The 26794-nt window shown below is 38.3% G+C and overlaps 1 protein-coding gene across 3 annotated transcripts; it reads left to right on the top strand.

The window, feature by feature from the left end:
- Window positions 1-473: 473 nt before the first annotated feature.
- Window positions 474-26504, top strand: LOC126187574 (uncharacterized). 3 transcript variants are annotated; one of them, XR_007537762.1, is made up of 4 exons: window positions 9422-9605; window positions 9911-10059; window positions 11225-11346; window positions 25504-26504. XR_007537762.1 is itself a non-coding variant. In XM_049928742.1 (3 exons), exons 1-3 carry the CDS (start codon window positions 571-573, stop codon window positions 25766-25768), a joined length of 417 nt encoding a protein of 138 aa, XP_049784699.1. In that variant the 5' UTR covers window positions 474-570; the 3' UTR covers window positions 25769-26504. The 3 variants fall into 3 exon arrangements, 2 of the variants coding, with proteins under 2 accessions (XP_049784699.1, XP_049784697.1); XM_049928742.1 differs by lacking the exons at window positions 9422-9605; window positions 9911-10059 and adding an exon at window positions 474-600; XM_049928740.1 differs by lacking the exon at window positions 9911-10059.
- The last annotated feature ends 290 nt before the right edge of the window (window positions 26505-26794 follow it).

A 26794-nucleotide genomic window follows, 5' to 3' on the forward strand; every position in this document is an offset into this window, starting at 1 on the left:
TTATATTGAATTTCAATTATTACATCATAAACCTACACTATTGATAGTAATTGTAGTTTTTTATTAGTGAACATACAAGCAATGAATTTTTTCTTATATTTTAAAATGAGATTACAACTGCCACAAATACAGCATGCTACTTTTGATATCCTCTTCTATGTTTGTCAGCTACATTTAGTGTCTCTTGACTCTGGCTGTTCATACAATATCACTGTAAGTAAATAATTTCATATTATTGGCCTATATTGTTGTTTAGCAAGCATAAAGACAAACAATCTATATTTAGTTCACTGAGAGGAAATAGTATCACCTGCTGACACAGCTGTAATAAAAGCAAGGCAGTAACAGAATTTAGTTCTAGTAGTGGAGTTGGTGAGTGAAGTTTGCTTTATTCACTGTAACACAATAAAATAGAGAAAATGCAAGCAAACTTTCATATAGTGTTCAAAGGCATTACCATGGATGAAGTTTCAGACCTTACAAATAATGCTAATTTTACAGGACTGATTGATGAAGACAATGAAAATGTTGATGTGGTGGTTGTTCCTCCAGAGACTGATGCTTTGACACATGGAGATGAGGCAGATGATGGTGCAGCAGGTACTGTGAATGTTGTAGATGTACCTGAATTGGTGGAATCTCATTTTCAAAATGCTAAAAATACGTGTTTGGAGACTGTGGATAATGGATGCTGAAGATAGAATAAACTCAAGAAAATAGAATATACTTTGCATCAAAATGCCGACTTACAGTAGTAAGAAGTCAATATGCCCCGCATCTCCCGCAAATGACGTTTGAGCTTATGCAGCTCTAGAAGAAATGAAAAACAAACTATCTCATCCCATCTGAAGTTGGAGAAAATAGTTTGAATTTTAATAAAGCATTTGTTTGTATTGTGACAGAATCAGTGCAATATGCAAGTTATTTTAAAAACGTATATGGCTTCTCTTTCGAAATGGAAGAACTGAGAGTGTTTCTAGGCATACTACTTTTGTCAGGGTACCACAGACTTCAATCAGAAAGACATCATTGGTCTGAAGATGATGACATAGTGAGTGTTACTGAAACAATGACAAAGGTTCTTTGCCTAGATCAAGGCCAGTGGTATAGTTATGTGCTTCATACAGCAAGTTGTCATCACTTACCAGGAATGAAAGAGTGTGTGCCAGGTGCTGGTTTACCCAGAGAATGAGAGATCACCAGACATGTTTCGAAGCAAGAGATGAAGGAATAGCGTGATATTCTCATATCATGTATCCCAACCTCAGGAATTGTAACACATTTGGAAGAAACATAAAATATTTGAGAAACCAAGATTATAAATTTAATCACAGCTCATTTTTGTGAGAACAACAAAGCAGAGTTGGTTTCAATTTCTATTTTAGAAATACATTAGTTCTTTAGTCACCTGCCATTGGTTATGTGAAACTGCCCCACTGCCAACCTATGAATAGAATATAAACACTGCTGGGACTGCTGCCCTTCATCTACATTTTAGCTACTATGAGTAAAACAAAATTAGGATGAGGAGGATGTAGCACAGAATAACTACCATATACAAAGGTTAAGGTTGGTGAGCATTAATGATCAGAAAATCACGTGGAACTATTGGAAAAATACTTTTTAAGTTTTATTAGTGTTTGACACTTATAACTGAAATGTGCACAGTTCTAGAGAGCAAAGATTCAGTGAATCAACCTGTTAAAGTACCAAAACACACAATATGAACAAATAGATGTAAATGGACTGAACTGAGTACTGTCTGCCTCACTTGCTACACTGTCATCAAGGCTTTATTGACTGCTGCAGCTCTAGATATTGTCAGGTTTCTTGTCTACGATATAATTTTGAAATATTGAGTACCTTGATTAATGATTTCTGCTCATGTAAAAGATAGGTGTCAGAAGCAATTTCAAGATGCAACGTCTTCCACAGGCTGACAACTTCCTACAGCTCACTGATGAGTGGTATCACTGAATATTTTAATATGATGTTGGCATATATGTTCATTAATGTCAATTAGTGAGTTTAGGATATGATACTGGTCGCTGTGGTACTTTCATAAAACGCAGCAAAGCAGAATTCGAAAGGTTTCATACCAAATTTTCTGATCCACAGTCCTGAGGCTGCAACAACAGTGAATAATTTATTTCCGTTTCAACCTGATGATGCTGTGGTTGATTATACAGGGTGTCCCATTTATCTTGACCACCCTAAATAACTGTTTGTCCAGATGCAAATTACAAGATGTTTCAAGCAAATGTTTTTTAGCCATCAGGGGGACATCAATCAGCATGATTGCTTTCGTTGTAGCTTTGTTTTCTAAAAAGATATGAACAGCGGTATGACTTTTTTAAATGGCACCCTGTATTTTTTATTCCGTAATTCATTTCCTCTCGTAAAGACCTATTCAAAAATGTATCACACTGTACCATTCACTGAAATAGAACATTATTAATTACATAACACAACATTGACTTTGAGCGTGGGATCACAAACTCGTCCACTTGCTTGAGTTGTCATAAAACAAATGAAAACCAAGTAAAAACATAACACAAAATTGATTTTGACTCTCCTGTACCATTTCCCAGAGTTATAACATTCAAAGCTGCTCAGAGTGGTGACCCTGGACACCGATATACTGGTGCATTGGTGAATGAAAGAATTATTTACTGTGTCCAATGTTGCCTGCTGAAGAGAATTACGAGCAAGCACGATACGTTTCTGCATGTCCTCTGGAGTTGTTGGAATATCGCGATAGACAATGTCTTTAATGCATCCCCAAAGAAAAACGTCCAGCGGATTTAAATCAGGAGACCTAGCAGGCGAAGTAACTGTTCCTCCTCGAGCAATCCATCTGGCAGGATACCTTCGGTTCAGAACACAACGTGTATGCAAGGCATTATGTGCTGGACATCCATCGTGTTGATACCACATTAGCATTCTCGTTCGTCATCTAGAAGAGGAGGAAGAATTCATCTGAGGAAGTTGGTACACACTGTGCCGTTTAGACTACCATTGATGAAATAAGGGCCAATAACTGTAGTACCAGGTATCCCACTCCAGACGTTAACTCTCCAGTGATGCTCATGTTCCACCTGCTGTACCAATAATGCATGTTCCTTGTATTTACCTGTCCTTTGAGAAAATATTCATCGGTAAACAGAGCATTGGAGAAGAAGTTTGGCTTGGCGAGGATTTGCTGATTTGCTGCTGTACCCACTGACAGAACTGCACACGATTCTGGAAATCGTTCCCATGCAACTGTTGATGTAGATGTACATGCGACATAAAAGTTTTCTGGGTTTGGTACCGCGTCATAATGTAAAAAACTACTGCTGCTATAGAAAAGCCAACGTTTCGGCCACGATTACAGCGGCCTTCTTCTGGGTCTGGGTCTGGGTCTGGGTACCAAACCCAGAAAACTTTTATGTCGACTGACTCTGGCCGCAGAAGCCTACGCAATTATATTAGATGTACATGGTAAGAATGGAACTGCTGACGTGGAAGGATACGATGTACACTAGTTTTAGGAATGCCAATCTCGTGTTCAAGCAGTCGTGTGGTCACATGTGGATTCATAGCAACGGAAGTGAGAACAGAAACTTCAGCAGCTTCGTCTGTGCGAGTGCTACTGCGATTGCGTTGTCGTGGGTTAAAACTTCCCATTTCCTGAAGCGTCGCAACAAGACGAGAAAACATTCGTCAGGAAGGTCAGCTCTTGTCAGGATATCGCTCTCTGTACAGTTTCGCTGCCTGCATAGCATTTGGCCTACCGCCAACAACAACAATAAAAGAAACGTTATGTCGATGCAGTTTGTAGGAAGGACAGCCTTTACAGTATGCCTACTCTACACAACAGTATTTAAAAGGACTAAACTAGTGTACTAAATGTAGTGCGTACATGAGTATTGCAATTACTGTTCTGCTAACTTACATTCCCCATAGATGAGTAGCGTTTCTACCTTCTCTTCGTTGGTGTACATTCTACTCACACAACTCTTTAACTGACGGTGGTTGACGGAATGATGGGTGTGCATTCTACTTATATTTACATTTGTCCTCTACCAACGTAACACGTGGATGTGTTCCATTACCCCAAGTACCTGCACTAAGAGCTGGGAGCATCAACGTCAATGTTGTGTTATGTAATTAATAAGGTTGTGTTTCAGTGAATGGTACACGGTGATGCTTTTTGAATAGGTGTTCAGGAGAGGAAATGAATTACCGAAAAAAAAATACAGGGTGACATTTAAAAAAAGTCATACTGCTGTTCATATCTTTGTAAAAAAAACAAAGCTACAACGAAGGAAATCATGCTGATTGATGTCCCCCTGACAGCCAAAGAACATTTGCTTGAAACATCTTGTAATTTGCATCTGGACAAACAGTTATTTAGGGTGGTTAAGATAAATGGGACACCCTGTATAAAAAATCTGATCACCAGGAATGAAGAAGCAAGACACCAGGTGTTGAATGTCCGGTATAAAAACCACGAACGCTGTATGCCAAGCACTGACTTGTAAGCTGCAACCCAGAGGCCAAGTACTGATTTTTACCCCTGTCCAGATGGTCATGCTATCAGAAAAAATATGAAAATGTTAATCTAGTTCATACCAAATCCGACTTCTTTTGTCAGAAACCACAAACGAAGACGAGTATGATGAAATACATCTGCATCTATACTCTGCAAGTGTGTGATTGAAGATACTTTTGTACCAGCTTCACTACCCCTTTTCCTGTTCCAGCAGCGTTTGATTTGGGGAAGAATGATTGCTAATAACTCTCTGTGTGGGCTTTAGTTTTTCTCATTTTATCTTGATTGTCTTCTCACGAGATATAAGTAGAAGGGACCACTTATTGGCTGAATCTTCTAGAATCGTAAGTTCTCGGTACTTTAACAGTTGACCATACTGTAGCGGCACTACCGTTTGGGATAGGAAAAGTCAGTTTTGGTGCAATATTTCTGAGCACGCAATTTACATCCAGGCACAGGCCTGTTTACAGTGAGTTATGCTCACCAGCAATTGCAAAATAAAATAGAGGCCCCAGGGGTGTAGAACCGCTGGAAAAAGCACACGCAGCGATTTGCGTGGCGCAAGTCACACACAGGAGGGGCCCACTGGTCAACCGAAGTGTATGTGGCCTGGAGCGGTGCGTTTAGCAAAACAGAGACGCACAGCCGCATATAAATAGGTGCCGGTTCACTAACAAAGCATTCAATGTGGCAGCACTTCTGGACGGCGGGGCATGTCACACCACCGTCTACACGGCAGCAGATAGGGCGCCAGCATTCCAGTCCATGGCGGGCCGCTGGTTCGACCCTCTGAGGCCGACTCGGGGTCTGTAGCCAGTCAGTGGTGGGCCACTGCACGGCTCGCTACCACAGGCAGTAGTCTTGGCTCCCAACACGCACCGGAGACATCCAGGGCGAGGGCCGCAGATTCAGCTGCCTGATCGCGGGCGCTTGTTGTCGCCACGATCGTAGCCACGCCAGCGAGGAAGCTCGCCGCTGCATTGCCTTGCTGCTTCCCGATCAGTGGCGCTGAGGCAAGCAGGGACAGAGGCCGCTGAGTCGGCTACCGGCGCATCCTGACGTCGCCGCAACTCTGTGGCCGTACAAGGCCGACACACATCAGTGCACTGCATGGGTTGCTGAGGCAGCCATTCTGCTCCAAGCCATTTCGCAGACAGCAAAGTGGTGTCCTCAGCATTGCAGGACCCAGTGACACAGATCGAGAGGAACACGGGCACTGTAGCTGGAAACAATAAAACACTTGGAAAGCTCGGACGAGTCTTAATATGGTGCCTTCTAACTCTTCCTGCTACATCTGCTGTTATATTGAGTGTCAGAAGTTGCCACTACAATACCATTGTGAACAATGTCTCACTTGATTGGCGACTCCATGTTGTCTTGTGTACTACGACCAGATAACAGGTATACTTGAAAAAAGAGACAGCATTGGTCATATATTTTTACTATCGCAAAATCGATTTTCTGTCACTGAGTGACCATCTTCAGTGCTATATTGTATAACTTAAATTAGGATGCACTGTTGTCACTAAGCTTTACGGCAATCACATAGACTCACTTGCAGCATCTGCCATTGGAGTTGGCTGAGCATCTCCCTGACACTTTTGTGCTTAAAATGAACCTGTAACGAAATGTCCTGCTCTTCTTTGGATCTTCTCTATTTCGTCTATCAGTCCTATTCGGTATGGATCCCATAATGAACAGCAATATTCAAGTACTGGTCAAACAAGTGTTTAGTAATCTACTTCCTTTGTTGATGGACTACATTTCCTGAGGATTCTTTCAATAAATCTCCCAATGACATCTGCCTTACTTAGATTAATTTTACGTGATAATTCCACTTCACATCACTCCACATATACTCCTTGATATTTTATGGAATTAACTAATTTCAGTGAATGGTCAGCAATTATGTAATCATAAAAGAATAGGTAATTCTGTCTATTTATGTCCAGTACATCACATTTGTTTATGCTGAGAGGCAATTACAACTCCCTGCAACAAATGTTGATCCTTTGCAGATCTTCCTGCATTTCACTACAATGTTCTAACATCGCGACTTCTCTGAATACAACAGCATCATGGAACTTCCGACGTTATCAGCTAGGTCGTTAATAAGTACTGTGGAAACTAATGGTCCTATAAAACTCCCCTGGGGTACCCCCGAAGTTACTTTTATGTCTGAAGACTTCTCTCCGTTCAGACTGACATGCTGTGTTCTGTTTGCTAAAAACTCTTCAGTTCAATCACACAGATGGTCTGATATTTCATATACTCGTATTTTGTTCATTAGGCAGCAGTGTGGAATTGCATCAAATGCCTTCTGGAAGTCTATGAACACGGCATCTACCTGAGGGCCTCTCCTGCTTAATGAGTCTCATGGACGAACACAGTGAGCTGGGTTTCACACAATCGTTGTTTTCGGAACACATGTTGGTTCCTACAAGGAGATTTTCGGTCTCCAGAACTATGATAATTCTCTAACGTAAAACATGTTCCAAAATTCTACAACAGACCGACGTGAAAATATAGACCCATAGTTTTCTGCGTCTGTTCGACGACCCTTCTTGAAAACGGGAATTACTTATGTTTTTCCAATCATAAGGAACGTTACACTCCTCTAGAGGCCTACAGTACGCCGCTGCAGGAAGAGGAGCAAATTCTTTCACATGTTCTGTGTAGAATCGAACTGGCATCCCATCATATCCAATGGCCGTTCCCCTGCTGAGCTATTTCAGTTGTTTTTATATCACTTATTTCGATATACCACACTGAGGAGACAAAAACACAAGAGACATTGCTCCTAGTCTTCACATAAATCCCTATTATATTACTAAGCCACAGATCGATTATAGGAACTTCCGATAAGAGGAAAATGATGGCTACCCAACAATTGTGATGTCTCAGTGGTGACGTTTATTGGATGTCGCAGTAACCATAAGGATGTGACGCCACAACTTGTATTTGATACTTGACCAGCGATGTGGTACGAAGGACTGCTGACTGGATACACATCCAGGAAACTACAGTATGCTTGGGTACCTATAATGCGAGCAGGAAGAAGAATATCGCACACTGTACATAATAAGCTGTGGAGTAGTGCTAATAGTTGCTCACTGGCAACAATGCAAATCACCCGGTCTTTGTTCACCTCTCGTAATTCATTTTGCTTTAATTTTTCAATATTCTGGAGGATTCTGGAGCTGGCTAGCTTACGAATATTGTGATCTGATACAACATCCTGTGCATTTACTACCTCCACTGCCAAATAAATTTGCTTTCAGAGTGCAGTATTCGTTCATGTTTAAGAACCTGCTCTTGTAATCAATATTTCATTCTAGATTCTACATTAGAATAATGTCATTCTATAGCCAATAAGTAAGATTAATAGTGAGCATTATGAACACCAAAAAACACACCAGTCACGATCCATAGACCAAATGAATGAGACATTTTATTGGCTTTGAATTTAAATAAACAAGGACTGTTCTAATATAGTTTACAGCTTCTTTTTCCTTCAGCTGTCATTTCCTAGTCAACGAACTGATATGAACTGCTTGAAATAAATTATGGCAAGACGACAAGGTCTAGGTGACAAGACGATAATGTCTAGGGACAACCAACTGAAGAATGGCGATCTCTGTGAAATAATTCTCGTCTGACAGACAAACTTTCGTGTCTGATAGTTATTAACGGTAGGATCAATAACGACTCTGTCACATCAACCTTGGTCAGCACCTGTTATTTGACTTGATCTCCAGTGAGCATGAATTTTATAATCAACTGAAGATATGAGGATTTACTGTACAGATATTGTTCATACGTACTCTTATGAGGGTTCTCAAATATCTGTAGCAGCATTTACTTAACGTGTACTTAGAGAGCTGTCACATTTTTAAGACTCTTTATTCGTATTTGGGAGTGGTGGGTTAAATGCGTGTCCAGCTTTTCCGGTTTATTGTTCCAATAATTATCCCTAGTTCGTTTAGATGAGAGTTGGGGTAATGCCTTCACCAATGCCATGGTCAGTTTCTCCACTGTCCCTATAGCTCTCAAAGTTGCGTCCCATCTCGACATCAGTGAGGTGTTAAATTGCAACATGCCTTCTTTTTTTACTCAATCTATGGAGTGGTGGAAAAGTCTTCACACCTAATAACCTGAAGTTTAGATGGAATTTGAACAATTTATTGACAGTAATAGAAGAAATAGAGAAGATAGTGGAGCAACTGGCCGCAGTAATAGTTAAACAATTGCCAGATTAACTCACCACTCTTCCTTTGCTGATATATGCATCCTTGTGACAGCGGCCGTTCTTGTATGTTATGAAGTTCTATCACACGAATCAGTCAGGAAATGATAGTACAATGCTTTTCATTTTTCATATTACTAACATCTGATTATACTCCGTAGCTTTATTCAGTCCACATGTCCGTTCAATACTTAATAATTACGCATGTAAGAGAATATGATCAGCTGGAGAACGTATTGTATATTCTTTGGGAAGTCTGCAAAAGAGTCAGTCAAAGGAAAATTCACACAATGAAAATTGTATGATTATGTTGCTGCCGTTAGTAGATGGAAGTGGTTTTCAGTTCTTAGAAACAAATTTGCAAACAGGAGCTTCGTACACAGAAGCCAATAATTACATGGCCAGTTTTGTTTAAGACTCTGAAGCTTACGTCGGAAGAAAGATTGGTTGATAAAATCACTTCATTCGTGTAGATGATTATTTATCATTAACTAAACGGCTCAAATAGTTATTTCGGTCAACCGTGTATCCATTTGTTCAACAAACGAACTTTCTCCGTGAATTTGCGATCCATCTGTGATCCATCCATCTTGGGCTGTGCAAGTGACTGCATTATCTTTGTGTTTGAATTTCATAGACCATGACCATGACAAGTTGTCAGAACTAAACAATAAACATACTTGTCGTCAATATTGCAAATACTACTACATGAATTCTCTGTAATACAGGGTTGTGATAATGGATGACGAAAGTGATAATCCCGAGTACGACTTGATGATATCATCAAAAGACTGGCAAAAAGTGACAAACACGCATATTCAGGTTTTTATCCATTTCGTTCCGCTTGTGTACCGTAACTTTGACGTAGGATAACTATTTTACTTATTCAGCTCGACAAATATGAAATTTCGAGTACCGAAAAACGACAATTACCATTTCGCTTTCTTATAAGCTTTCACACTTAGTGTAAAGTCAAAGGAAACTTTGAAAAAATGGAGAAGCACCTCGGATAAAAGTATAAAGAAAGAAATGAAAAGCCAGAATTAAGTAACGTGTAGGAACATTTTTGAAGTTTCTTTCCACAAGAGATTACATTGTCACACATGTATCGTACATAAAATTTCCAGAAGCTTTTCTCTACGTCCGAGATTGCTACGAGGGTATAATCCTATATTTTTTGAAACCTTAAGAAGAAAATAGGTATCATTGTCAGTGAAGGAAGTCTCCATTTATTAGCGGCGCACTACATGTTGACTTTCAGAATGCCATCTTAATAGTAAGTTAATACACACTTGGCAGTAGTATTTTGTACCTCGACATAAATAAATTAATAATTATAATCTAAATTAGTAAAATAGTGGTTTTATAAACAATACCAAATTAAACTACTCAAAGCAAGAAGACTCGTACATTAATGGTAAAGTAACAGTGAAGGCAAGTGCAGAATAATTTGCATGGTTTTGTTATACATTACGAACATTCCACTGATACATTCTCAATGTCTGGCTTGTAATGTAAAATAGTCATATTTACTACTATTCTAGAATTTCGAATAGCTGATGCTGGATTCTGACTGGCACTGTAAGCCTACGTTCATTTAATCTTCCAGTTATATGAATGCTGTTGAGGGCTCTTACAGACATTTTACCACATGAAAATGTGTGTAAAAATTTCAGTTGATATTACTAAACCAAAAGCTGTTTTTATTCTGTAACTGCAGAAGAGGATTGCTTTGAATTTTTTAGATGATATTAACAATATACTTACAATATAAATCATATCCACACAAATATTGTTTGGCTACAACTAGCTAAGTGTCAGTCCAGGACTCGTTTCAGCCCTCACTCGGCCTACTTCCCCCCCCTTATCACTTGCTTCACCTCTGACAGTGATATGTATCTGTTGAGTGCAAAGTTAATATGTCGATTAATGTACTCACAAAACTATGTCCATCAATGGGCCTTTTGGTGTGGTAAACCAGTTCAGAGGTCAGACATAAGCAAAGACATACTACTTCGTAAATGACTATGCCAGGTGTCAGTGTCCAAATGTCCGTTTCAGTTGAGGACAGCTTTACATTGTCAATCACTGTTAAAAGGCAAAATGGAAAAATTCCACTTCATTTCTCCTTTTATCTACAGTGCTTATTATATTGTTATCCTGCTCATGAATTCCATCTCTAATGACCTCATTGTTGTTGACATAGACACCAATCTTCCCTCTTTCCTTTTCATGAATGTACCATTGTACTAAAGGACTCCCATACCTTTTTATTGCTTATCCTGTTACAGTGTTAGAAGTGTGTATGGCTGTTCACTGCTAGGTGCCTCTACTATATAATGTGCACTTATATTTTCTCCAGCCATTTTTTGTAATCCAGCAAGAATCTGCCGATATTGTGCTATGTATGTTTGTTTCCTAAAATTGTGTTTATCTTCCAGGCTGGTTATAGAGAAGGTGCAGAAGAAGGAAGGAAAAATGCATTCCAGAAAGGTTTTGATGTTGGCTACACTGAAGGATTTTCAGTTGGCCACAAATTAGGTATCATCAGAGGAGTATTGAGGTTTGTTTAAAATTTATTTGTGTTAATTGTATTGTTTATGCTTTGACTTTTGACCTCAACTTCTAAAGGAATGAACCACTATCATGCGGAGTCTCATGAAAAATGACTTACACACTTTCTTTTCAATGCCGGTGTGCATGTTGCCAAAGACTTTCTAATGAGTCACTTGTTGCTTTAATTCTTATGTTAACTAGTTCTGCCTTAAAATGTGATAGAGCAGTTCTGTGGACTTTGAGACATATTAAATAGTTGACACTACTAGCAATTTTTGGGAGACTAGAAGTAAGTGGATAAAATACTGGAGAATGGCCACCAAGTGTCTGTGGGAGTAGTGTGTCAATCCATAACAAGTGGTCCAAGAAAAAAATAATTGGTTGCTTGAGCATCTCAGAAAAATTTTATATTTGCTGGGTGAAACCCCGATGTTTAGTAGCCACATAAATATTTTTTTAAAAAAAATATTGTTTATTATTTTGAAATGGTGGCCATATTTGTTCCAGGCATCTACATTTTTTTTAAATTATTCAGTAGTGGATTGTTCTAAGCCTTTCACATAAAATGCATTTAGTTCAACACACTCTGGGCTACAAATTAACATCATTATCACTTAGCTGAATGTATTCTTTAATATATTTTTAATAGTTCAAAGTTATCAGCCACTAATTAAAAAAAGTCAATTTTTGAAGAGTACTTTCCAAAGAAAGATTAATTTCTCAGTTTTAATATTTTTTCTGCTATTGCACTGTATAGTATAGTTACTTTTTGTATAGTATCAATGGTGAGCAGCTTACACTTAAAAAATGGATTTTTTTAAAAAAAATCCATTTTGTGGCCTGGGACCAGATAAAAATCTGAAAATTTCACAGTAAATAGACCTTTATGATATCAAACTTCAGTATAAATTTCAACTTTGAGAGTCAATTGGAAGTTATGGAAAAAAGCTTACAACACGAGTCAAAAATACGTTTTTTAAATTCTGCGATATCAAGGCTTATGGAATAAAATATATCAGTTACAGTATATAATTTAATCATATCTATGATTACTTACTTTTTTATAGAAAATAAGCGTACTAATTACATTATATTGTTCTCTTGTTATTTGTTTGTAGTACACCACTCATTGAAGATTCGAGAAATTTGTTCACTCAGTTTGGGTATTAGATTATAAGTTCGCCCAGTCACAGTTGTAAATTCCATTGGAGACATCTTCCTTAGTACATTTTCAAGTGGTATCCAAACTTGATCCTTCTCAGTTTTTTTTAAAAGATGTCCTTGGTCCTGGAGAATGATAAAATACAACATGTACATCTAGGTTTTGACTTTGCCAATCCACCACTGTTCATCGTAAACACAAACCACTATGTCTTTATTTTGAAGAACCAGTTGTACAAATTTTCCACATTGATGAAGTTCACTATCAGGTGAAGTTGATTTGATCTTATACTTCAGTAAGTTGTGTGAATGGGGGACAAAACAATGAAAAGATCGAGTGTCTTTAATTTTCTGACAAGTATTGTACCTTTCCTTCAAGACACTGTCATAGACTCATGTATTTCTCATATTGTGCAAAAACACAGGTAATTCCTTTGATATGTTTTTGACAGAATTCTAACTTTTCTTGAGGTGTTATGGTATGATTGTCATTGGTCCGCTGCAGACTTGCTTTTGTGACAGCTCGCTTTGTTGTACCTCTGACACCATCACAAGTATTCTTCCCATGGCATGAAGCGAAAAAGTGTCATTCTACATTAAACTTAAAATCTTCTTTATGAAAGGAGATGTTAAAATTTTTTTGTTTTTATATTGACTTGCTGCCCCAACCGAAAAGTAAATAAGTTTTTTTAGGGAAAGGTGATGCTGTTTAATGTAGTTTGCTAGTTTTAATTGAAAAATGTGCACTGCTGTAGTGTTTTGTTCCAGGTAGTCGCTTATGACAAAAGCTGTGGCTCCTTAGTTTATCTTCATCTTTATAATAGAATACAGAAGGATGAACTGTGGCCTGTTTGTTTACCCAGTGGTGCCATTGTACTTCATCTTGAACAACAAAGGAATAATTTTCCGAAAAGTCAGCAAGGACTAAGCATTCATCAGTTGCCAAGGTTTGCTTTTTGTCTTTCAAAAATTTACTTCGAGCTTTTGCAATAAAATGACGCATTTTCAAGGTTAGCCACCAATACTTCAGAAAACTCTTCTTGTGATTTCATGACTGTCACAATTTCAGTTCTGTCTTGTCACCCATTGTTTGTATTTTATATTGTAAGGCATCAAATCGTTTTCTTTGGATTCTTCAGACATGTCAAGTAAGGCTTGTTTGCCTGGACAATCTTCACATTCTCCCTTCATCATACAATTGTAACTGTCAATATTGCATACCATAACTTACAAAAGGCCTTTATAGTCAACTCTAAGATTGGCCCCAGCTATCATCAACTTTACGTTCTGATGATACAAACAAACACAAACATTAGGGGTGCCAGATGCCCCTGCAACAATACACCATCTTGGTCCCAACTCGCAAAACTTTCCAATTTTAATGTCAGGGTTTTCTTTTTTAACTTCAGTGAATAGTTCATTTAAATTACACAATATTAACCTTTTTTGTCTTTGAATCTTAGAACCATTTTCTTTCACAGAAATGCGGTCTTTTTGCCAGACATCAAACAGCTGTTAATTGTCATCATCATAATACTTAATAACATTATTGATTGTATTTTCATCTACCAAATTAGATGCACTTTTTTTTTTGTAATGCTGGTAAAATTCCCTGTTGTTTTACTAATTGACTTGTTAACAAAACATTCTGACACATTAAATTCATCACTAACTTTTGCTTGACTCCAAGAATTCAGCAGTAAACTGATAATCTTAATTTTATCCTCTTTGTTTGAAGTATTGCATTTAGTTTTTAGTTTTTCTATCAAATCATCATATTTGGTTGGTGAAGTTTTAGAACTTCCATCTGTTTTAGTACAAATTGTATTTTGAAATGAAACTTCCAAATTCTTTTTGACTGTAGCTGCCACTTTCTCAATTTTTATAGGTCTTTTATCTTGACTTGGTTTTCTAATTTTACTAGCAGGTGATATACCCAGGATTTCACAAGTTTTATCTACTTTTTTAATGGTTGCTGATAAGTCACAAAATCCTGTATCTGAGGTTTCACTATGCTTTCTCTTGTGAATTACAAATATCTTAGATTAACATTTTGGATATAATGATTTTCCTGGTATGAGATTGACAAAAGGGCTTTTATTTTTATAATAATGATCAAATATTATTTCTCGCAGACCTTTTGTTATAGGTTTCTTATGTTTCTCAAAAGGGTCCGTGCAAGACTGAGCAAAAAGGTGGTGACCATTTTAAAGTGTTTCATTTCATGGTACTTGCATGTTGATTTGGCCTTTTCTTCTTCACTATAATCTTCGATTAAAGTTATGTCTTTAGGATACACTCCATACACACTTTTATGACATGCTTCATTAATAATAACACCAATAGAACACTGAGACACAAATTTTCAACTGCACACTTCAAGAACTTTTAGCTAAATGAGTGTGAGTAGGCAATTGTTGTATGGAGGAAGACAGCAATCAGACCTGTATAGGCTTGCAGATGCAATCATTAGCCTGCTGAAACAATGACCACAGCATTGTTTCGACATATACTCATTAGCTAGTGTAATGTGGTGTGTTACATTATGCAATTGGTATATTTTATCTGATTAGCCTACCAGATATCACAGATGTTAAAAAACATATTTTTGACTCGTGTTTGTAAGCTTTTTTCCATAACTTCCAATTGAATCCCGAAGTTGAAATTTATACTGAAGTTTGATATCATAAAGATCTATTAACAGTGAAATTTTCAGATTTTTATCTGGTCATCTAACAAAGATATTGCAGGCCACAAAATGGAAAAATTAAAAAAAAATCCATTTTTTAAAATAGTATATTTTTTAAGTGTAAGCTGCTCACCATTGATACTCTATAAAAAGCAACTATACTATACAGTGTAGTAGCAGAAAAATATTAAAGCTGAGAAATTAATCTTTCTTTGGAAAACTACTCTTCAATAATTGAGTTTTTTTAATTTGTGGCTGATAATTTTGAATTATTAAAAATATTTTAAAGAATACATTCATCTGCAAAATACTAATGCGAATTCTTTACAGACGAATGGAAAAACTAGTAGAAGCCGACCTCGGGGAAGACCAGTTTTGATTCCGTAGAAATATTGGAACACGTGAGGCAATACTGACCCTACGACTTATCTTAGAAGAGAGATTAAGGAAAGGCAAACCTACGCTTGAAAGCTTTTGACAATGTGGACTGGAATACTCTCTTTCAAATTCTGAAGATGGCAGGGGTAAAATACAGGGAGCAAAAGGCTATTTACAATTTGTACAGAAACCAGATGGCAGTTATAGGAGTCGAGGGACATGAAAGAGCAGCAGTTGTTGGGAAGGGAGTGAGACAGGGTTGTAGCCTCTCCCCAATGTTATTCAATCTGTATATTGAGCAAGCAGTAAAGGAAACAAAAGAAAAATTCGGACTAGGTACTAAAATCCATGGAGAAGAAATAAAAACTTTGAGGTTTGCCAATGACATTGTAATTCTTTCAGAGACAGCAAAGGACTTGGAAGAGCAGTTGAACGGAATGGATAGTGTCTTGAAAGGAGGATATAAGATGATCAACAACAAAAGCAAAACGAGGATAATGGAATGTAGTCGAATTAAGTCGGGTGATGCTGAGGGAATTACGAGGGCAGTTCAATAAGTAATGCAACACATTTTTTTTCTCGGCCAATTTTGGTTGAAAAAACCGGAAATTTCTTGTGGAATATTTTCAAACATTCCCGCTTCGTCTCGTATAGTTTCATTGACTTCCGACAGGTGGCAGCGCTGTACGGAGCTGTTAAAATGGCGTCTGTAATGGATGTGCGTTGCAAACAACGGGCAGTGATCGAGTTTCTTTTGGCGGAAAACCAGGGCATCTCAGATATTCATAGGCGCTTGCAGAATGTCTACGGTGATCTGGCAGTGGACAAAAGCACGGTGAGTCATTGGGCAAAGCGTGTGTCATCATCGCCGCAAGGTCAAGCAAAACTGTCTGATCTCCCTCGTGCGGGCCGGCCGTGCACAGCTGTGACTCCTGCAATGGCGGAGCGTGCGAACACACTCGTTCGAGATGATCGACGGATCACCATCAAACAACTCAGTGCTCAACTTGACATCTCTGTTGGTAGTGCTGTCATAATTGTTCACCAGTTGGGATATTCAAAGGTTTGTTCCCGCTGGGTCCCTCGTTGTCTAACCGAACACCATAAAGAGCAAAGGAGAACCATCTGTGCAGAATTGCTTGGTCGTCATGTGGCTGAGGGTGACAATTTCTTGTCAAAGATTGTTACAGGCGATGAAACATGGGTTCATCACTTCAAACCTGAAACAAAACGGCAATCAATGGAGTGGCGCCACACCCACTCCCCTACCAAGAAAAAGTTTAAAGCCATACCCTCAGCCGGTAAAGTCATGGTTGCAGTCTTCTGGGATGCTGAAGGGGTTATTCTGTTCGATGTCATTCCCCATGGTCAAACGATCAACTATGAAGTGTATTGTGCTACTCTTCAGAAATTGAAGAAACGACTTCAGCGTGTTCGTAGGCACAAAAATCTGAACAAACTTCTCCTTCTTCATGACAACGCAAGACCTCACACAAGTCTTCGCACCCGAGAGGAGCTCACAAAACTTCAGTGGACTGTTCTTCCTCATGCACCCTACAGCCCCGATCTCGCACCGTCGGATTTCCATATGTTTGGCCCAATGAAGGTCGCAATCCGTGGGAGGCACTACGCGAATGAAGAAGAAGTTATTGATGCAGTACGACGTTGGCTCCGACATCGACCTGGTACCTGCAGGCATACAGGCCCTCATTTCAAGGTGGCGTAAGTCCGTAGCATTGAATGGAGATTACGTTGAAAAATAGTGTTGTGTAGCTAAAAGATTGTGGAATAACCTGGTGTATTTCAATGCTGAATAAAACAACCCCTGTATCAGAAAAAAAATGTGTTGCATTGCTTATTGAACTGCCCTCGTAGATTAGGAAATGAGACACTTAAAGTAGTAGATGAGTTTTGCTATTTGGGGAGCAAAATAACTGATGATGGTCGAAGTAGAGAGGATATAAAATGTAGACTGGCAATGGCAAGGAAAGCATTTCTGAAGAAGAGAAATTTGTTAACATTGAGTATAGATTTAAGTGTCAGGAAGTCGTTTCTGAAAGTATTTGTATGGAGTGTAGCCATGTATGGAAGTGAAACATGGATGATAAATAGTTTGGACAAGAAGAGAATAGAAGCTTTTGAAATGTGGTGCTACAGAAGAATGCTGAAGATTAGATGGGTAGATCTCATAACTAATGAAGAGTTATGGAATAGAATTGGGGATAAGAGGAGTTTGTGCCATAACTTGACTAGAAGAAGGGATCGGTTGGTAGGGCATGTTCTGAGGCATCAAGAGATCACCAATTTAGTATTGGAGGGGAACGTGGAGGGTAAAAATTGTAGAGGGAGACCAAGAGATGAATACACTAAGCAGATTCAGAAAGATGTAGGTTGCAGTAGTTACTGGGAGATGAAGAAGCTTGCACAGGATAGAGTAGCATGGAGAGCTGCATCAAACCAGTCTCAGGACTGAAGACCACAACAACAACAAGTGATAATGATGTTAATTTGTAGCCCAGAGTGTGTTGAACTAAATGCATTTTATGTGAAAGGCTTAGGACAATTCACTACTGAATAATTGTAAAAAAAAATATAGATGCTTGCAAATACAAAAAAAACATGCAGCCTGGAACAAATATGGCCACCATTCCAAAATAATAAACAATAAATGTTTAAAAAAATATTTTTGTGACTACCAAACATTGGGAATTCACCCAGCAAATATAAATTTTTTCTGAGATTGTGAAGCAACCAGTGCTGGACCACTTTGTATGGATTGACCCTAGAGTAAACAGCAAAGGATTCTGGTTGAGTTATTCATAAGTACTCTTAACAAAAATATTTTGGTGGCATATTTTGTGATTTCAAAAGTGAATAGATCCTCAGGCCAAACTGACAGTTCAAACTAGTGCTGATAATAGATTGGTTTTTCCAGGGGCATAGATTTTGCCCGAAATGGCAAAATCTCCAATTTCCTCCAGTTGAACAGGAAGCATGGGAAGCTCATATAGGTGGAACAAACATTCTTCAGTTTCCCTTGGAAGTTATTGATACATTTGTGTACAGAACATCTTCATAAAGTTTTGTTTTTATTTGTGGTTCAGAATGTTAAATCTGTAGATGAAAAGAAAAGTCTCTATAATATACAGCTATCTTTTGAACAGAATGCCCAAATTCATAATAGTGTAATCTGTGTATAACTGGCTTGGTATTAAATGGAATGCTCCTGGGTGTTCAGCGTATTGTTGATTCCATTTACTATATAATATTTTAATGGCCAACCCAGGTGTCCTCATCAGATATTGCAAGCAGTTGTTATGTGGACTTTCTTCATGGTCTACAACAAGATGTTATGTAAAATGGAATCAGTAACATGGCTAAGAACAGAAAACATAACATTAATCAATTACACCAAGAAAACCTGAGAGATGATGGGGCTAGGTGTTTGGTTTGAAATAATTTTTTTCTCTGATAGGATGTATATATTACAAGGGTGAAAAAAAGATCTGTTAATTGTGATTTAATTTAAATAGCAGTAATGTTGTCAGGTCTAAACCACAATAAAAGCCCAAATCTGAAGACAAAGTTGTCAATGAAAGTCATCACTTAGTACCGAAAGCACTTATCTTACTGACACTGCCATGCACCCAGAATCAAGTAGTATCCTTAGTGGAGAACACGGTAGATTATTCCAGAATGCCGTATTTATACAAACATTGAATATTTCAGAATATACAAACATAAAATATTTTAAGGGGGTTTGAAATGCCAACCCGCAGCTAGCTAGTAAGTGAAACCATACTACATGCACCACAACCTGCAGCACTGCTCCTTCTCCTGAAGAAACGGCAACCCACTGTTTCAGAAGTTCTCAATGGAGCCAGCTACAGCACCCTGAATCTAGATCTTCTCAAGGCTTCTCTGTATCCTGGTGCTGGGAAATCCTCATGTTGTTACATCCTTGTCACTATAAAGGTAGCCCCACCCATCAAAGCTTTGTGATTGTCAAATGTCATCAGTTTCCTTGAACCTCTCACCATCAATATGCTCTTCTGATTGAATTAGGGATTCATATGGAGGAATTGCATGACATCTATGTGCTTTTGTCTTTTTGATGAAGGGTTAAAATCCTCAATTTGATATGTGGCATTTGACAGGCAGTGGAGGATGTAATATGGTCTAGAGTAGTGTTTTAGTAACTTTTCTGACTATCCAACTTTCTTCTTGTGCCTAAAAATCCATAACAAGTCTCCCAGGCTGTGTTTCGCTGGCCACTGCATGGCATTATAATACTCTTGGTCTTTCTCCTGGGCGTCGAGTATCCATATGCGAGCCAGCTCTTTTGTTCATTGGTCCCAGTGAAGAGATGTTTCATGTAGTCATCCTGTCATCCAATTGAAATGAGAACAGTATATTCATTATCATTTCAGTCTGTTGACTCTGGAGCAACACCGACAACGTGAAACCTGTAGTGTCATGCTTCACTGTGTTGTACGCGAATGTGATGATACTGGTAGGCAGTTGTCATCTTGTAGGGGATGTCTCAACGTGAAATTACCTAGGCACGATTGGAAAACTTGTCCATGATCAGAGATCATCACACAAGATGCTCTATGCTTCAGAATTATGTCTTTTATAAGCACCTTTGCAATTACCAGAGCTTCAGCAGTTGGCATGCTTTGGTGATAGCATAGTGGGTGTGGTACCCAGTTCGGCATATCATATATCGGTTTCCACTTGTTGGCTTTGGGAACCTCTCCACGAGCTCAATTACAATTCAGTGGGTGGGGCTGCTGCAGCCAGTATCAGTACCAGATGGGAGGTAATTACAACGCATGCTTCCATTGTTGGCATTCCTTAAAGTAACTCACAGTGTGTCCAATGGATTGGTACAGACCCAGCCAGTGATACATGAATCTGATTCTGTCTAGAGTCTTCATGAATCCCAGGTGACCAGATGTTGAAGCGTCATGGAAAATACTTTGGAATAGGTGGCCATAAATGAGTGGAGATGCCGAGCAACCATTTCAGTGCCATTGGATTATAGTTCCTCTTGTACAGTGTTCAGGCTATTAATTGGAATTCTCCTTTGACCAGTTCCTCCTCCTTCAAAGTGCTGAATCTTCTGTCTATTCAGTAGCAATTTTATTTATTGCAGCAATGACTGAGATTTGATCCACACCATTGTGTTATGCCAGTGGAAGACATTCAGTGACCATATGTTTGCATCCACACTTTTGTACCACTGTGACATTGAACACCTGAAGTCTTATTGCCCATCTCACTCATGAACCTGATGGATCATTCAGGCCAGTCACCCAGCGTAGAGAATGGCAATCTGTCACAACAATAAATTATTTGCCTCATAAATATGACTGGAACTTAGTGAGAGCCCAAGCAGTTCCAAAGCACTCTTTCTTGGTTATAGAGTAGCTCATTTTGGACTGAGTGAGTACTATGAAAGCATAGGCTATCAACTTTCCAGCACCTTCCTGTATTTGTACTAGGACTGTCCCTATCCCAAACACAAATGTCAGTGTGAAGTTCTGTCTCAGCATTTTCAGCATACAATGTTAGAACTGGACAAGATGTTAGCACTTTCTTAAGGATAAGGAAATATTTTTCTTGTACCTCATTTGAGATTAACTTGGGATCTCCATGGGTGCACTTGGTGCAAAAGCCCTTTAAGAAACATGAGTAGTATGAGCACATTCTTAGAAAACTTCTCACAAATGTGCCAAATATTTGGAAAATTGGTGACCACTATTTTCTTTGGATCTGGACACTCTCTATTGCCATTCACTAGGTGCCCCAAGGTTTTTATTTCTTGGATGTTGAAGAGGCACTTTTTTGGATGCAGGTGTAGGTCTGCTGTCTGAACACACTTCAAAATGGTAGTTCGATGACTTAGATGTCCTTCAAATATCTTAAAAAACGACAATGTCATTTAGATAGTGGACCCATGTCATCCATTTAATGTGTCAAAACAGGTTGTCCGTCATACATTTGAAGGTGGCAGTAGGGTTACATAGTCCAGACAGCATAACTTACTGTCAGAAGTTACGAAGGCAGTCTTTTCCCAGTCAGCCTAGTCAACTTCAGTTTGCCAGAAGCATGCCTATAGATGAGAAATAGTTTGCTCCTTTCAAGGAGTCCAAAGTTTCAACAACCTGCATCAGTGGGTACGTATCTATCGTCGTGATTGGTAGTCAACACGGAAATGTCATGTGCCGTACTTCTTCACTACAACCACAGGAGAGGACCTTTTGGAGGTTCAGTGATACCATCTTGTAGCATCTTCTCCCCTTACTCCCAGATTATATGTTGTTCAGTTGGTGACAACCACTGGCTAATTGGTGGATGATCCCCAGTGTTGGTACAGTGTTTTGCCTTGGGTTTCTTTTTCTGCCTCTTGTCCACTCCAGATTTTTGAGCATCCAAAAACTTAGCTCAGACCAGCTGCCACTTGCTGGCATTGTTCCTCTGTCAGGTTAGATCCTATTTACACACTGATAGCAGTTTCCTCCTCTGTGTTCTCTGTATTAGTAGTGGAGCATGATTCTTCATCTGTGACATTAAGCTGTCCATCCTGGACTGATTCAGCTGTCATTTAGAGTTGATTTGTGGATGCTTGTGATCATTAGTGATCCAGAGTTCTCCTTGACCACCAACATTGCTGGCATGGAGATTTCTTGAGTTGCTTTGATGGTGACTGGAACTTGCCTTGATGATGGTAGTGGGATAACAATGTCTTCACCAGCAAACAACTGCCGAGACCAGTCTTTGTTAAGCGTGCTTGCTGAAATAGCTTTGTCAGTCTAGAGCTGTTATCTTCCATGTAGTCTTCTTTAACTGACAAAGATAAACACTCAACACTACAGAAAAAAAGTCAACTAGCAAACGGGTAGGTTGGCCATTATTGATGATGTCAGTGAGATTTCCTGACATTGTAGTGACTGTCATCGCTGGAAGATTTGCATTTTTTGGGACCTAACATTCATAGATGGTCACCTTGCTTAGTCTTCCTGACGTTGGCTGCTGGGCACGTGGCTAGTACCTCTGTACAGTGATAGGGAATGGCCATGGCATTTTGAGGAGCGACATTGTCCAGAGTACAGAAGTAGACTTAGTTCCACAGGTCAACTACAATCGTGTGCAGCTGATTGACATGAATAGAACGTTTCAGTGGTTGACATCTAGCAGTGTAGTAGTAGTCAGAAACTCTTCTTTCTGTGCAGTAGCATACAGTGTGTCCAGGCCATCAAAAGTGGAAACACACCATCATGTTATCTTCCATCCTCCAAATGTCTGTTCTTCAGTGTGGTTTGTACTTGGCATGGGAATTGGTTGTACATGTATTGGTCATTCTCTGCAGTAGTGTGCAACATGTCCAGGGTGTCCACAGTGGAAACACTATCATGTTATTCTCTGTCCTTCAAATGTCTGTTCTTCTGTATGCTTTTTACTTGACGTGGGAGTTGGCTGTACCTGTGTTGGTCAGGTGTTAGGTTGTCATTTGATGGCTGCATCACAAGTCTGAGATGGCAGAGTCCATTCTTCCTGGCGCATTTGGCTGGTGGTGTTGTATGCCTCCCATTTGTTGTTGTCATTTGATGGCTGTGTCACAATTCGGAGATGGCAGAATCCATTCTTTCTGGTGTGGTTGGCTGGTGGTGCTGTATGCCTCCCACAACCCATGGTCAGTTCCTCAGTGAACTTGTATGCATGTCATTGTGTCATGTGAAAGTGTTTCTATGGCTTGTTCTTGATGTGCCTCATCTTGTTTAATGCATATCACCAGTTGATTAACTTACAGAAATGAGTGTTTCAAAGTTGTCATGGGGAAGCTTTTCAATCTTCCTGACCCAGGCTCCTGAATGTTATCCTTATCTTATCTCCTTTGTTGTACTAACAGTCTGATGAATTTTTCATATTCTCTTTTTTTTTTTGTGACTACAAAGTATAGTTAGCTAAGCAACAATAATGTTATATTCTACTAATTGTATTTCACTGTGAATTATATCTTTAGTCAGAGTATGTTTCATTGTTCACATGTAATATCCATTTTTGTGTTCCAGTATGTCAATAAAGTCAAGATAATATTTATGTTTGAAGTCTGTGTGTTCATTTAGTATTTCGTTCAGATAGTTTTTTAAATGTGTGTATATATCCAATTCTTCAGATATTTTCTAGTTAAACTGCATTACAAATACTGCACAGAATACTGAAAGAACTTTTATGAACATATTTGAAGAATTGGAGAGATATATATGTACAAAGGACTATCCAGACAAAATACTAAATGGACACACAAACTTTAAACATAAATATTATCTGGAAAACTATGTCGACATACTGGAACACGAAAATTGATAGTAAAGCAACACTTTTTTTCTGTAAGCAAATTGCTTTTATTCTGGATTCCAGTACACCATATTATTCCCCACTGTTCTGGTTATAGAACCCTATTTTTCAACATAATCTCAGTTCAATACAATGGCCTTATGCCATCTGACTGGAAGGGCCTGTATACCCACATGGGACCACTCTACTGGTCAACGCCGGAGCTAGCATCTTTCTATATCAATAGCCAGTAAGCTCTCCATCATCCATGTACTACTTCCGACAGAGTGCATCCTTCATTGGGCCAAACAGATGGAAGTCATAACATGCAAGATCTGGACTGTAGGGTAGATGAGGAAGAACATTACAGTGAAGTTTCATGAGTTGCTCTCGGGTGTGCAAACTTATCTGAATCCTTGCATCCAGTTCAGCAGTGAGTTGTTTGATTGTGGTATGTTGATTACCTCAAATGAGTGTGTCCGCACATTCCAACATTGCAGGAGTCTCAGCTGTGTGTGGCTGGTCTGCGCGTGGGTCTTCGGACAGGAGTGCGTGACATCACTGCGATGATGACAGACACCTCAACTCAGGACTCTGCATGCTTTTGCTCTCTACCATGGACATTTTGCAACCACCAGTGAATCTCTGTGATGCTCTGGTTTTCCTTCAAAAGAATCTCCTCCATTACAGGTACCATTTTTGAAGGCTTTGTATAGTACCACCACATATCAGAACTTCATGAAACTATTGGGGCTGAAGCAGGAATATTACACAATGTCCCACAGCAAATTCTGCATTTTTTCAACCGAAATTAGCCTAGAAAAGAAAGTATTACCTTACTAACTGAACATCCCTGTTGCATACGGGCAACAAAACATACTCAGACCAAAGACGTAATTCACAAGAAAGTTCAATCAGTGAAGTATAACATTATCATTGCTTAGCTATTACTATCTGCAAACATATAGTAGCAGAGTTAACAAACTGTCAAATAAATGTGAAATTTGAACAAACTATCAAGAAACGGACCAAACATGTTCCATAGTTTATAATTATTACATGTCACATAAGCTTATGAATGAGACAATGATAGTTTACTATAGATGCAACGCGGACATCAAATCAAACTAGACATAAGTATTAGTCTATTATTCCAAAGTATAATTATTCACATGGACAATCACCATATGTGAAGATAGTTTCACCAGTGTTATTCACAGTTTACTTGAGAATGGCAGTAAAGCTCAACAGCCATCGTAATAAAGAATATTAAATTTATTGCACGTAGTCTGCACCTATACTTTTCAAAATGTCATATTGTGACATACTATGCTGCAGGCCCAATAGAAAGAAAAACACTTGTTACAGTTTGCAACCCTCTTTCTTTTTTACTTTATATTGAATGAAGACAGCCATTCACTCCAAAACTAGCCTACAACACTCATCACACATTTTTTAAGCTTGTTACTGTTGTCCATAGTATTTGTATCTAGTTTTGATATTCCCCGACAATCTTTAGTTGTGTAATGGGAACAAAATTCATCACCACCCCACATACATAAAAATTATAACATTCTTCCTTTTCCCCCCCAGTGTTCTTCAGAATGATACTGGACGTTCACCAGCACCAAGCAAAGAAGAGGAAAAAAGATGCAAGCCTCTCGGCAACCCATTAATAGATATTTGCAAACTTTGTGAAGAAGACAACCAGAACCATGACTCTCCTGCAGATGTTTCTGAAGTACGCTTAAAACAAGAAAGGATATCAGCTGAAAAAATTAAAGAATTAAAAGACCAGCATGCAGAACAATTTACTAAATTTGGTATTGTAATAGATGACATTATGGGTACTAAATAAGACCATAGAACAATCTCCTACAATTTTTTTATGGTGCCAAGTGTGTGAAATGTCATATGGACATAGCTGACTGATGAAATTGTGAGCATATTCTTTTGTGTATTTTTTGTTAGAGTTGCTAATTAATACTCCAAAAACCAGAATGACAAAAGCATGATTTTAAAAACTCAATAAGTTACAGTAGTAAGTAACATATAAAACAAATATCCGGTATAGTTCTGGATTCATTGCACTAGCTTGTAAAAGAATTTGCAACCAATTTTCCTATTTACTTGAGTGAACAGAAGAAAAAAAGTGTTTTACCACTACCTACAATGCTAATATAAAAATAGTTGTTTATTAATTACTTGTGACCGACTTGACATTTACTTAAAAAATGATATACGAAGAAGGCTGAAAACATGATGCAGCTACAAAAGAGCAACTTTTTCACTCGTTCTTTTCTTTAAAATAATCAAACCTTTTTCAAATTATTATATTAGTTTGTTATTTATAGTCTTAGAATGTTTTGTATTTGAGTATAAAAGAATAACTGAATATATTTATTTTAATATAAAAGGTCTACCTTTGTTTTGTCAGCTTTGAACTTCAGGCATTTCCAATTCAAAGTAAAGACTTTCTTTGTTGAATATACTTTTAAAATCCAATGAGAAGCATTTTTATGTTAAACATACTGCATATATGCTGTGAAACACATTGTACCAAATTGTTACATTTAATATGTTATTAAAATAAATCCTGTATTTTTTCATTCATTTATATCTGTTGATGCCCACGACTTTTGCCTCAAATGAATTTTAATATATTCTCCAGACTTCTTTTTCTCGTACAGTGTGAAATTAAATGCATAGCTCATCTATATTTGTCAGGCTCATTATTTTATGGGAAATACATCTATGTTTACACAATAGTTCAAAAGCTACAGCTCAGCAAGGGGATCTGGATGAGTAATTTCTTTGCTTTTATTTTCATAAACCAGTCTTACCACTAATTTAATATTCTTCTGTGTTCGTGTCTCTCTCTTTG

Source organism: Schistocerca cancellata, chromosome 5, assembly GCF_023864275.1.
Source record: "Schistocerca cancellata isolate TAMUIC-IGC-003103 chromosome 5, iqSchCanc2.1, whole genome shotgun sequence".
Lineage (NCBI taxonomy): Eukaryota > Metazoa > Arthropoda > Insecta > Orthoptera > Acrididae > Schistocerca > Schistocerca cancellata.

Excerpts from the sequence above, each read along its gene's own strand:
- LOC126187574 (XM_049928740.1), top strand. The coding sequence starts at position 9,522 with ATGGATGACGAAAGTGATAATCCCGAGTACGACTTGATGATATCATCA. Across the intron at positions 9,606-11,224 it reads TGACAAACACGCATATTCAG|GCTGGTTATAGAGAAGGTGC; the intron begins GTTTTTATCCAT and ends TTTATCTTCCAG. Across the intron at positions 11,347-25,503 it reads ATCATCAGAGGAGTATTGAG|TGTTCTTCAGAATGATACTG; the intron begins GTTTGTTTAAAA and ends TTTCCCCCCCAG.